This window comes from Camponotus vicinus, unplaced genomic scaffold (assembly GCF_025532165.1).
Source record: "Camponotus vicinus isolate PSW18456_S1 unplaced genomic scaffold, iyCamVici1.0 SCAF_6, whole genome shotgun sequence".
NCBI lineage: Eukaryota > Metazoa > Arthropoda > Insecta > Hymenoptera > Formicidae > Camponotus > Camponotus vicinus.
In genome coordinates this window covers 12375995-12390063 of record NW_028141978.1, presented here as the reverse complement: position 1 = coordinate 12390063, position 14069 = coordinate 12375995, and the positions used below count along the sequence as shown (strand labels likewise).

The following is a 14069-nucleotide window of genomic DNA, read 5'->3' as shown; positions in this document are numbered from 1 at the left end:
AGCATGAGAAAAAAAATGAAATAACAATCAAGATAATCTTCCTGCGAACTCGAATCTTTTTAGATTCTGGCTATGAATAAACCTGAAGAATTTTCTATCGGCATTTTGAAACAGGACTTTGAAACAACCTTTAACATTCGGCTGTTTCGCGACAGAGAATCAAGTCCATCTCTTAAACGCGTCTAAGATTATATCAATCAAAGACAGGAATAGCGAGTGTTAGTGTTAAACATTAAACATCTTTGTAAATAATTTTCAAATTAGAAATTCTGTGAAATTTGTGAAAGTAAAATGAGATTGATGGAAGAAGAAGCCTCGTTGACTATCTGCGGTTACGTCGCCTAAATCGAACCCCTTTGTAATTTCCAATTGTTTATAATTACAATGTTATTAATACACTATGCCACTAGAGATTAAATTCCAAGAACAAAGAGAAGGTAAGATTAAATTATGAGTAAGATTGAGAAGAATGCAAACTAGTAATTTTCCAGTCCTTTTATTGTTTCTTCTTTTGCGTTCTGCTGGGAAGAAAGAAAAGTAATTTATCGCGAAATGGAACAATCAAGTGGTGGTAATTACAACGTTTACAAGCATTATATTTAGCATAGACGGGGGCGAGAGGGGGAATTATACAGAGAGAATCGGGGAAACGCTCTGATACGAGAGATCACGAATTCGTGTATTGGCACGACTAAAATTCAACGCGCAACAATTTTACATTGCATCGACTTATTTTCCACGGCGCACCAGCTGATACTCTCGACAGGCTAGTCTGAGAGAGTCTCCCAACAGAATACTGTAAGTACCATAATAAAAACGTATACCGCCGAAAATTCGCGAATACCCTTCTAGTGTAATCAATTTAATTTACACACTTCACATATGTTTAATTTTTTTTTTCTTATCAACTATACAGTCTTTGTTCAAATACAGCGAGAAAGAGAAGATAAACCTTGAGAAACATAAAAAATTTGATTCTCATTTCTATTTAGCTTTATTATCGTTTTGCGGGTCGACGACGTGATAACAATGGAGACTGCAGTGTAATTTAGGTCAGGTCTTTTCAGCTGCCCTTTTCACATTTCCGTCTCTCTTTTTTTCACTCTCGAAAAATTCTACGCTTGTTTCGAGCTGCTACGAAACGCGTAAAATACTGCAGGTGAAAGGAACAGTTTTATTAATTTTCAGCTTTCGGTAATATTTAAAAATGTTGTAGGATTTTACTTTTGTTGCATTATACTTTTTCGCGCCGCTCAAAGGTCCAAGAAACTGCGGATTAAAAATGTAGAGAAAGTGAAAATTAAATTTCTCATCGATATAAATTCCATCGTTGAAGAAATACCATTCCTTCCATGATTTCATTTTGATCGCAAGATTTGCGGCAATATACATTTCGTACAATTGTGAAGTATGAGGTGAAAGGTCAAGTTTTAACTTTGAATCGCGACAAAATATCATCGTCATTCGTTCTGAATCGTTCATAATCGCGCATAATCACACAAAGATAAAGAAAGAAATTTTTTTCTTCATGCATCGTAGTGCAACAACATTAGTGTTATATATATATATATATATATATATATATATATATATGTATATATTGTACCGTACGATAATTAAAAAAAGATAGAACGCGGCACTTTCGCTCTATGCGATGACGCGTCTCGGATTAACTTTAGAAATTTCGTTGCTTTTTCGTACGGAGCACAACATCGAAATAACAAAGAGGTACGCCTCCGAATCTCTAAGTAACGATCATAAATATGTACAATGTATATGTATAGTTGTTGTATGCATGTATATACAGGGTGTCATGAAAGTGAGCATGACTTTAAAAAATTAAGGTAGATTGGCACAAAATTAAAAGAAAAGTCTTGTACAGTTATGCAATATTCGCAATAATTAACGAGAAATAAATTAAAGAAAATCGGCCAATGCGCGTTGATTGCCAACGGTGATTGGGGAGGGGAGGAGCGATGAGTGTGTAGGCGCGCGGCGAAGGCTCTTCCCCTCTCCAATCACTGCTTCGCCGCGCGCCGCCTTTATGTTACAATGAGACCGCCTTTACCGCCACGCACTTCTAGCCACGCGCATTGGCCGATTTTCTTTAATTTATTTCTCGTTAATTATTGCGAATATTGCATAACTGTACAAGACTTTTCTTCTAATTTTGAGCCAATCTACCTTAATTTTTTAAAGTCATGCTCACTTTTATGACACCCTGTATAATAAAGTATTATACAGGGTGTATCTGAAATGATGCACTAAACTTTAGGAGCGTATTCTAGAGGTCAAAATAAGACTTTTTTTCTTATGAATATAGGTTCGCAAATGAACCCCCCTCCGAGCTAAAATTCGAAAATGTGTGAAATTGACCAAACACCCACAACGCAAATTTATTTATCTCTCAAGAGAGGGTGATAGGTAACGTCAAAACCTTTTTTTTCTGAAATACAGCCAATTTTTAATTTTTTCCCCAAACTTTAGGGGTCTCTAGCTCGGAAGGGGGTTCATTTGCGGACCCATGTTCATAGGAAAAAAAAGTCTTATTTTGACCTCTAGAATACGCTCCTAAAGTTTAGTGCATCATTTCAGATACACCCTGTATATAAAACGAACAACACTAGGTTATAGGAAACAAACTCAAAGATGCTTTCTTTTGAGCGTACTTCGAGTAAAATGCAGGATTAAAACGAAATCGAAACCGACACGAGGATCCAGCAAAAATAAAAAGTCATACCTTTTAGAACATTTTTAATGAGGAAACTTAATGAGCATATAACAAGCGAGTCGAGTTTATTTTTATTTACTGACGTAACGATCGATATGAGATTTTATAAAAATACACGATAAGCCTCAACGTTGATCAACAGCCGGATTATGCTATAAAAATTATTCAATGTCGCGCGCAATATTAGGTTTCGATTTAGTTTCAAACCGCGACGTGTGTTTTAGACAAAGCATAGACGATAAGCGCTGCGACTTTCGCAGATTAATTTCTCACTATTGGAAGGTGCGATTCGTTTCCGATCGGAAGCCTCGACGGTCTCGAGTCGCGCTTAATACATATTATAATTTAATTTCGCCGGGAAGGAGCGCTTCCCGACCGATTGTCACGAAGAGAAGTTATATAAAGCACTTGGACAGTCACAAAGTTCGCGAAGAAGTCACGAGATTATACGCTCGCATGCGGCTTTCGTATTGAGATGGCGACTCTGCGCACGTACAAGGCACTGCAAAGCAACGTAATTACATTGTTCGAAAATCGATGGATGGTTTATCGTGTTAAATTAAATAGTCAATTAAATTATTAAAAGATATAATATTATAAAGATATGGCACGATAGTCAAAAAATTTTTCTTTACGTTGAACAAATTTTGTTACACATGCATATATTTTTTTAATTGAAAATTTTTAAAAATTATAGGTGAGTTTTTATCCAAAATAAATTTACATGGAAAATTAACCGGAGAAAATTCCGTTATTTCATTAAAATTCGCGAAATTATTATTATATTTTAATTTTACATTAATTTCAAAAATACGATCGTTTAATAGCGTTTCATTTTGCTTATGAATCTGTGCTTGAAATGCGATATAATCGCACAGTTGAAACATCCAGCTTGCCAGATTGCACAAAGCGCACCCCTCGAATCATACCGCGCAGAACAGACAGTTGAATGGCTCAATCGTCCTCACAATCGTCGCAGAGTCGCGATCCGGAATTATTGATTGACAATGAGACCCCTCCCAGTTATCGCTTATCAATATGATGCAGCGAAATTTGTCGAAGGATATTGACACGACTCGTTGAATAATACTTTAACGAGTTACCGTAACTTGAAGTATCGATGGAAAGCAATGCAGCGCGAGAATGCAACGCTGTTCTCGTTCGATAGAGACCAAAGCACAAGTTCGTTATATCGAGATACTTTAGATTGAAAGAGCGCACTCGGGATTTTAACGAGTATATCTTTCTTCAATTTTCCCATACAATATTACTCTTAATCAATATTATTCTTTCAAGAAATAGACTAGATTGGTAGCAAACAGACGTACATTCCGTTCATCGAAATCTTCTTGACGCCGATGTTATTTATTCACATTCTTTACGAAACGTAATTACTTACACGTACACCATATACCATTTTATTAACATACTTTTTGTCGATCCAATGGACCCTCGTTATTATTATCTTCCCAATAACGCTATTTTCATTACCATTCTCGCGTTTCCTCCACATGGCAGCGTCGTCTTCATTGCTGAAACCTCGTATTAGATATATGTAATACACACATTGGTTATATAAAGAAAAAGTAAGACGTTGTATAAAATCTTTTTACACCCTGACTAGTCGCGGGGTGAGAGTGATATCGACTGCCACGCAGTCGTATCATCTGTTCCATTTGTCAATCTCGTCATCGGAGAATTGGCGAACGTTTATCCCAAACGTGGATCGTCTCATGTAGAGCCTCCGACGCTTCATAATCCTTTTCTCTCGCGCTCATACGAGTCGCGATTCAAATCTCCCCTCAGGCTTCATCAAACGTTACCGCTAAAAGCGTCGCTGACACCCAGACGATTATTATCCTGCACCGATCCAGGATAACGACCAGGCGCCAGCAACCATCCTCACGTCTTGGCGAACTTGTAGACGACACCGAACACCAGCACGCTCACCAGCATCAGCACCATCGCGGTCACCACCTTGGCGAAGGCGTTCAGTCCACTCTCGGTGGGTTGTTGCGATCTTCCACTTGGCATGCTTTGCTTGGCGGCGAGGCCGCGCGCCAGAGCGGGAAAAGCCAAGCTCTGGGTGAAGGTCAGCTTGTGGAGAGACTCTGATAGGGAGTACGGACCTACGGATCCGCGGGCCGCGGCCCTTAACAAGGCGTATTCCAGGTCCAGAGCATCGAACATGCTGTATCTGCAAAAGTGTTTGTAGGTAATTAATATTATTAATATAATGAATATTATGAATATAATTAATATAATTAATATATTATTTTTTTAATATTTTATATTATAATATTAATTATTTAATTATTATATGACGTAAGCTAGTTTATATATTTCGTTGACACAGTATTTTTATTCGATATCGCTTTCTTTTTCTGTCCGAGAAAGTATTTTACACGCGTCTTTGTAATTATTACTATAATTGATTTCCATTATCTGTTCCCATTAATTCACTCAAGTCTAATCGATTTTTATATTACATAAGACAATAGGTTTTTTTAAAATGCTTTCGCGACTTTAGAAGTGAGCGCAATAATTTTGATATAAATTCTCGCTTCGATCAAAACACGGATCTCTATCAAGGCGATCCAATGTCTCGGCCTCGCGCGAAATTCTGCGTGTTGCTCGCGAGATTGCCAGAGATCGTGTCGAACAAAAAAAAAAACGAAATTGGAACGCGATCGACCTCGAGTGCAAAAAAAAAAAGGAAAAAAGCGATTCTCTCTTGAGGCTCTTGTAGAAAGAAGCACTCGATATTTGTGTCAAAAGAATCCGTACGAATGCGAATACAATTCAATACATGTGAAACGCCGGCGCTGATACACGTCAATGACGTATGTACGTCCCCGTGTACGTATTAATGTACATACATCATGTCAAGGTCGTTCCTTGATACGAGCCAAGACCGAGTCCAAGGCTTGGCGCGCGATAGATTATTTGTGACGTTCAGATCTCTAGGTCCTTGCTAGAGCCGCGCACATGCGGCCAAGGATAAGGTCGTTTCTACGCGAGTAAATATTTGCGTCGATCCTTTGAGCACAAGAGATAAAAAAAGATAAGACGAGTTTTTTTTACGCTGATGCTTTCACGTCAAACTTGTCGCGACTATTTCGAAATTTTATCTACGATGGCAATGTCTATTGCGTGTCTCTCGATATTACTATAACTCTGCCCATTTGCCGTAGTTCGGATGTCGGCAGAGATATCATGTGTCCCTCATTTTCTACAAGAGCAAAAAAATTTTACGATATTGATCTACTTCTTATTTTATTAACAACCTACGCGTGTGCCATTCACTCGTATCACTCGGTTATTTTATTATTTTAGTTAAAGAAGTTGTTATTATTATTGTTTACACATATATATAAACGTTAGAAATTTATTACAACAAATTTAAAATAACATTTTTTAAATATTTTATTAAAATATATATAAGAACCAAAGAAATCATTCTTTACTAAAAATTCTCTTCAAGTTTTTGTTTTTAAGCTTTCCATAATATTAATCATTCAAATGACAATTTAATTTTTGAAGGATATTATTTTTTAAATACTTCTATTTGAATAAAATTTTTGTTCGATTCATCAAACGCACATTATTAACACCTTCGAATAGTCAAATTATAATTACATGATCTTCATTGATGCGAAATAATGCACAACCTACATCGAGACAATCAATCGGTACAATAAAAGAAAAAGGCAATGAATCCGACATTTTGGATAAATCAATTTTACGTATTCTTTCAAGAGCAAATATATTATAAAAAAAAAACAATTTTTTTCAATTAATGAGAAGGAAAATGAATCACCTGCTGCTGCGTCTCCTGTCCTGCGAGTGCATTGACACGATCGCCGAGCTCGGCATTGATCGCAGACTGCTGGTGGTCGAGCTGGAGGGACTGGGTGGCGCAGGTCGATCTTCGTGATCCTCGTCCACGGACATCCTGTCCGGCGACGGTGGACTCTTCAATCCTCCCGCGTTATGGTGATTGTGATGAAGATAGGGCAGCTGCAGCCGAGCGTGGTCCGGATGTAGCAAACTGGCGCGACGCGACTGCTGCGGCGTCATCGCCGGGCTGTTGCAGGTGACACCGCATGGTGATGGCGATGCCTTTAATTAACAAATATTAATAAATATTAATGTGCTAATTAACTTGTTAATGTTTTTTAGAGAAACTCATTTCAGTAAAAGCGTAATCAATTTTAGAAAGGATCTTAAGGGGATGCCGGAGTTCTGTTTTACCGATAAAATGTCATATTTCATTTTTGTCTTAAATCATTTTATTAATTGCACAGAATAATAAATGCTCCTCCACGATTAAAGTACATACAGAAATAAAGCGGAAACCTCCTGGTTTTATGTTAAAAATTAAGAAAAAATTGAAAAATTACAGTTTTTTATCGGCTTCTGGGGTCAAATCATAACAATATTTGCGTTGTATGCACAAAATAAGATAGGTTCCCGCTAGAGATTGTACGAAGGAATATAAATGAACTTTCAGAAATGAGTTTAGAAGCCTAATAAAAAAGTTAGAAGCCTAATGAAATTTCGGTAAATAAACCGAAATCTTTTTCATTAGGCTTCTAAGCTCATTTCTGAAAGTTCATTTATATTCCTTCATACAATCTCTGGCGGGAACCTATCTTATTTTGTGCATACAAACTGCAAAACTTTTATATTAAACAAATATTGTGATGACCTTTTTACAATTTTTCAATTTTTTTTTAATTTTTAATATAAAATCAGGAGGTTCCCGCTTTGTTTCTGTATGTACTTTAATCATGGAGGAGCATTTATTATTTTGTGCAACTAATAAAAAGATTTCGGACAAAAATGAAATATAACATTTTATCGGTAAAACAGGACTCTGGCATCCCCTTAAATACTCTTGCATTCTTCGATAAAAATTCATTGACTCTTACATGACGTTAAAAGACACCAGCATTGTTCGTCTGATCAATTAAAAATTATTCAGAGAAAATTTATCTTATTTATATCTCTCTCTTGTTCTCTTCTCTTCTTGCATATAAAAGTTGCACCTGAATAGATTCGATGCCACTGTCGTTGACGTTTTCCTGCACGTCTGGGAACACAAAAACTGGGGCCTGTCCATCGGCCTCGGCTTTGGGCGAGTCGCTGGGCCATATTTGAAGAAGGGGAAGCCCACCGCGCGTCTCGTTGCAGATTTCGGCAACGACGACGTTGCTTGACGATCCCCCGGTATTGAGGCACAAACCCAGCTCTCTCAGTGGCTTCTGCTAAACGACGTTTAATTCTTAATCCCCTGAGATATATTAAGTTCATGATTAATCTCTCTCTCTCTTACGATGGAAATTTAATCTTTTCTGCTCGCTCTTCGTATAAATTCAGATTTGTTCGAAAGTTTTATATCGAAATGTAATTTAATTATTTCTGGAGAATAAGGTTGAATACAAATCTAGATAAAAGGAGATTTAAATTTTCTCCTGCTAGCACATGCACTTGAAACTGTATTTTCATTGAATTTTTACGAAACTCGTATCGTGCGATACGAGTAAAAAAACTCCTTGCAACTTTTAGTTACTCGTTGACTTTCGATAACAAATAATGTTGCCGCTAGAAACTTGATAATATCCCTGCGGCACGAGACAAACATTTTCTGCGGTAGCGACATGTAAAAGATCCTTCACGGTCGGATATTAACATATGAAATATTAAAAATAAAATATTTTTAGTCACGGTCACGTTTCATACGTAGATTAATCGATGAGATACTCGCGGCTGTTTCATTGAGGGAAACTTTATTTTCAATTTCGATGACGTTGAAGAAAGATAATAAGAGGAGGTCCCCTGTAAAACTTTTTTAATTTAAAGGTTAAAATGGACACATAAATATTTTTTCCCACGGATTTTTGGCAATAACACATCGGATCTTACGTAAACGGAGCACAGATTTTATAATTGCTCCTGTGAAGCAGTGATAAATCGGAATTTCCGCGTTATTGTTAACAAGTTTGTCACGAAATATCGTGCTCGCGTCTACTTATCGAACACATTTGCAATACCATAAAATGTACTTTTGACGTCATATCGGTAACTGTACATAACTAATATATAATTACAGCTGAGATCTCAGTAAACTTGGAAGAATCTCGTAATTGCTTAGAAAATTGAGAGATCGTGATTAATGGATTAGGTTGTTGAGTTACTAAATAAAAACTTTGTAATGTATCGCACGGCCATGAACTATTCATAAATAAAGCACTAATTTTTTATTGATATTATGGTGCATGAATCTTGGGACTAGAATAACTAATGTGTCACACTAATGCGCGCGCGATTTGCCTTCAGAAGAGAGAAAATGTCACACACTCGCTTAAATCACAAATAATATTCCAGTCACTTTTAATATATAATGTGATGTCAATCTATATATCATCTATATATCATCATTTAATTCTATATTATATTTTATGTCGAGTATATATAAATTAACAATGAAATTATATAATCTTTTAAATATCCAAAAAGTCATTTTTTCTTATAAATATTCGCATCTCATGAAAATATAAGAATATAACGAATAATCTGTTTTAAAAATATAAATAATTATTACATAAATTATAGAACAATTTTTATCTGATAATTATTTTACTTATAAAAACTTAATAAGCCACTAAACTTTTTTTTATCTTATAGAATTAAAGATACTATCTCACTGTTTCATCCCTCAACAATTTCCTACATTAAAAATTATTAAGCCATCAAAAAGAGTTTGGCAAAATAAAATGTAACCTGTCATCCATTTCTTGGTTCATAATTTCTCAATGGATTATTATTCTTTGCCCTTGATCGTATCTCACCTTCGGCCTTTTCGCGCCGGAGCTTATTCGTCAAGGGCTCCCTATCCGTCGATCGAGCGATCTGATTTTATTAAACCTGCGATGGTGGACAAGCGTGGATAATAATAATACGTGGTTTAAAGTTCAAAATGTCGTCGTCGTCATCGTCGTTGTTGTCGTGCGAGAATCGCAATCGCGCAGGAAGCCGCGCGTCCATCGACGAGACATAACCGGAGGGGGATAAATGGCTCGCTGGTTTCCGGTGCGGCGAGCTTGCAAAGGTCGCTCCGCTGTACAAAAAAGTGTCGGGAAAAGACGACAAGCCGCAGAAGCAACGCGAAACTGATCGATAAAGCGCGAGCGAGAGGAAGCGCGTTGTTAGAGAAAAAACCGCATAACTCGTCACGAATTCGTTCCGGATTTGTGTCTCTTTTTCTTTCTTTCTAATTTTATATGTCAGCAAACTTTTTGCCTGCGTATCAATTTTCTAAACGTCCGTAATGGGCGCTACTTGAACGGAAATGTCGATATAAACAATTTCTGCGCTTTTAGCAACAGAATTTTATATCAAAGGATTTTTTTAAATATATGCATAATTTAAATCTATCTGAAATTGATAAATATTTATAATATATTACATATTTTTGTATTTATATTCGTCAACGCGTAACGATAGAATTTAAAATATCTCGCTCACGACACAAATTATTTCCAGTTTTTCGATAAAGCAGACTTGTCAAATGGACCGAAAGAGCCTAAGAAACTAATGGACGGACATTTTAAAATATTCATTTATTGCAAAACGATCATACGAGTAACGCTATATATAATTCACTTTTTGAATGGCTTTTTCGTCGAATAAAAAAAAATGATTCGATAGAGAATGAAGGTAGCACGAAGGGTTTGGCCCAAAAAGAACACGAAACAGAAATCGATAGTGCGTGAGCAGGATGTGTGTCGGCGATATACCTGGAAGGTCGTAGTTGAAATATCGAGAAATCGAAACGATAATTAGCAAAGATATAAAGGAAAGAAGCAACAGCTGCTGATTAAATAAATATATTAAAAACGCTCGAGAGGGAAGATTTCCCTCCCTGATTCTTATTCCATCTTTCAACATCTGCGGCAAAATTTAACATTTTTTTTCTCCTTGGCTGAATAATTTCGAAGCTAAGGGACACGATGAGGGGAATATACGATGTCGCGATACGGAATCAGATCGATAATATAAAGACCCTTTTTTTGGAGAGTACAAATTTGTTTCTGCAATGACAAAAATTCACAGACACGTCCTCTCCATCGATAGTGAAAACAGTCATCGAAGTCACCGCGAGGGAAAATGCATCGAAGCGAATTGAAAAGGGATTCGTTTCTCTCTTTGGAAATCTTCCGCCACACTTGCATGTCACTGGCTTTTTCTGAGGACCGTCACAATCCGTCGCTCAAACGGACCGATATACAAATACAAGAAACGCGATGCGAATAAAACGAGTTATTTTACGTATCATCGCGTTCAAGCTTCGGATATGTCATAAAAGCTCTCGAAACGCGAGCCTGGCTGCGCTCCAAATTGATCAGCGGAAAATCCCGCAATAAAATTTAAAAATGGTCGAGAAATAATAATGCGTAATATCTATCCGGGATATAGACTCTCGGAAAGCTTCCTTTCAGCTCTGCTTTGATCAATTTGGACGGGGAGTCGAGAAGTCTGCAGAGGAGAGAACGTTCCGCAAATCCCCTCGGAATATCCTGCGAGGTAGCGAAGAGTTTGTGAATTTTGACGTTTAGATAATATTTTGACATTTAGATAATATTTTCGCACGGTCGGTCCTAAAAGCGTGAAAAGTCACTCACTGCTGTGCGCTTCGAGTCGAACAATCTTGCCAGCGAAGTTAATGCAAATTGTATCGCGTGTCTGATCCGGAAGCTGCGTCTCGCGAATCTCGCAATGCATTTTTCATGATTTAATCTACGAGTCGTGAAACGCACGACAGTAAAAAAAAATATTATTCCATCACGCTATTCCCGAGGCGATTAAAATCTTCGCTCCGACCTTACTAATAATTTGCGACACCCTCACAGAATTCATATGCTCGCAAGTAAGCGTTTATTTCATTGAAAGATATCGCGTGCATTTATCTCAACGTATTTATTTCAATTTTATAAATTATTAATACTTCACTTTGTGATGTCTATTCGATTAAATGTTTTACACACAAGAGAGATCTGTAAGATTTTAATATGAGTCTTGATGTGATTTTTTTCTTTAAATTAAAGGAAATTTAAGAAAATTTTTTTTTTAGAAAATTTAAAGGATTATTAAAAATGAATTATGATAAAACTATCAACTAGAAAGGCAGCCGATAATTATTGGAATAGAGCACTGACTCGCATGATGGCGTAAAGAGACATGTTTGTTCGTGACCATGACTAAGATCTCGTCTTCCTGTTTAGCCTTGGCACGAGACGGTCGATGAAGGCAAGGAAAAAAAAGCGGGGAGATCGTTTTCCTGGCACAATGCCTGCGTCAACTAAATGAAAAGACCCTTGTGCTTAGAATCGCATATTATAGTTTCGCATATTATATTTTGCATATTATAGTTTCCGACACTTTATACATGCGTACACATTATATGGAAATGTTTCTCCCAAACAATGGAGGCTCGCGGCCATGTTGCAAATAGTATTTGATAGATGAAGCCTCATTTATTGCGTTAGAGTTAATTCCGACTTCAACGCAGATATATTTTATAAAATATTAACAAGCAATATAATTAATATTTTCCCGCTCGATCATAATTTTGTAATATTTTTATAATTTTACATGTAGCTGTTTTTTCTTATTAATTATAGAGACTTTATAAAGATAGTTAAATTATAAGAAAAATCAATAGATAAAAAGTAATAAATAAAATATAGAGACATAATACAAAGAGGGTTTCTTGCGCGAAATAAACCCCTAACCGCTGTCAATTTTTCGAATTTCTCGGTAGATCGGCAGGTCGCTCGTAAACTGAATCCAACAAGTTTTTATAGCGACCATCCCTATGTAATTCAATCTACAAGGGAGTATCGTAAAATATATTTCGGAAAATATAATAAAAGCGTGGTAAAAGTGGAAAGACGAAAAATATAACGAAGCAAATTTATTTGAGAGATACGTGCCATTCAGATGCGAAAAAGTGAGCGATAGATGAAATATATAGTTGAGCGATTCATCGAGAAACGTGCTATCTAGATAAAACGTGTGTATCTAGAATATTCAATTTACTTTAATAATAACTAAATTGTTCGTATATCTTTTAAGCAACATCAACTATTTGCGATGCAGCCGCGATGAAGTACAGATTGCATAGAACGGGATTCCGACCCACCTGTATGCTTCCCGCACTCGTTGACTTTCGATGGACGCGATAAATTCTCAAGCATACGAGAAATAATCAATGTCTTTTCTTTTCATTTACGTATAACACTGAGAGCAATCTACGCACTCGTTCTTAAAACATTATAACGTAATAACGAGATGATCACGGAATAATTTCACCACATATATTGCAAATCATCACACATAAGAAGTCAGAAATCACTCCCCTCGGTCGCGCTTACAACCATCGAGCCCATCTGCGCCCATCGTGCACTCTCATAAATCACGATCCCCCATAAATCATGATCGAATCGCAAGGAAAGGAGCTAAAGCTCCCCTAAAGTAATAACCGCGTCGTTCGGAAAGAAAAGGAGAAAAATGAAGGAATAAACGAGCGCGACGCGATCGATCCTACCTGCATGCTTCTGATCACATGCCAGAAGATCCCGGCACGATCCTCCGAGGCGTCCGTTTATTTGGTCCAGGATTACGAATTAGACTCTCTCGGCGGCGATGGGAGCTCGGTTCTCCTCGGATTTTGAACTGCGACTGCGATCCGGCCGCGCGCGCGGCAGAACCGTGTGCTTCCCTCCGCGAGGATTGGCTCTCCGGATGGGGAAGGGATGAAGAGAGCCAGGTGGATAGCGAAGCGGGGGTTGTTTTCGCTCCGTGCCGGTCGAGGGTGAGAGCGACGGTGGTCCGTTTATCACCGCGCTGGAGCGATGAGCCGTGTCTTGACAGGTGGACACGAAGGGTAGGTAGACCGACAGGTCGAACGTTTTAGCTTTCTCCCTCTCCCCCGATCGGTTGAATCTTTTAACGAGAAATCTCTGGGGGATGATAAGGGGGACGCTCGCAAACCCGCATTTGCCATTTTGCGCGTTTATTATTTCATTTCACCTGATGTGTAAATCGACGACTCTTATCGCGTAAACCGTATTATTTTCCCCTAAATGAATTTCCCTCTTTATGTTTATGACGTGATAAACTGAAAAAAATATTTTAAAAATATTACGTACGATCATAAATAAAATGCACGTTTTGCTCGCTCCTCTCGCTCTTTCTGTCTCTCTTTTTTCTTTCTCTCTTGAATTGTTTAAATTTTAAACGTCAAGCTCATTTTCCTCGAAGCTATGTAAAG

The 14069-nt window shown here is 37.3% G+C and overlaps 1 protein-coding gene across 2 annotated transcripts; it reads right to left on the bottom strand.

Moving 5' to 3' along the window:
• Positions 1 to 2187: 2187 nt before the first annotated feature.
• LOC145972963 (uncharacterized) lies at positions 2188 to 13541 on the bottom strand. 2 transcript variants are annotated; one of them, XM_083102010.1, is made up of 4 exons: positions 13344 to 13541; positions 7783 to 8001; positions 6552 to 6853; positions 2188 to 4928 (listed from the first exon to the last, which is right to left on the bottom strand). In XM_083102010.1, exons 1-4 carry the CDS (start codon positions 13347 to 13349, stop codon positions 4634 to 4636), a joined length of 822 nt encoding a protein of 273 aa, XP_082958136.1. In that variant the 5' UTR covers positions 13350 to 13541; the 3' UTR covers positions 2188 to 4633. The 2 variants fall into 2 exon arrangements, with proteins under 2 accessions (XP_082958136.1, XP_082958137.1); XM_083102011.1 differs by having other exon boundaries at positions 7783 to 7998; positions 13344 to 13539.
• Between the last annotated feature and the right edge of the window lie 528 nt (positions 13542 to 14069).

What these genes read in the sequence shown, in the direction of transcription:
- LOC145972963 (XM_083102010.1), bottom strand. An exon ending in GTGGCATCGAATCTATTCAG is followed by an intron (nt 6,854 to 7,782) that starts GTGCAACTTTTA and finishes TGTTAATTAAAG; the next exon opens with GCATCGCCATCACCATGCGG. An exon ending in GACAGGAGACGCAGCAGCAG is followed by an intron (nt 4,929 to 6,551) that starts GTGATTCATTTT and finishes ACACTTTTGCAG; the next exon opens with ATACAGCATGTTCGATGCTC.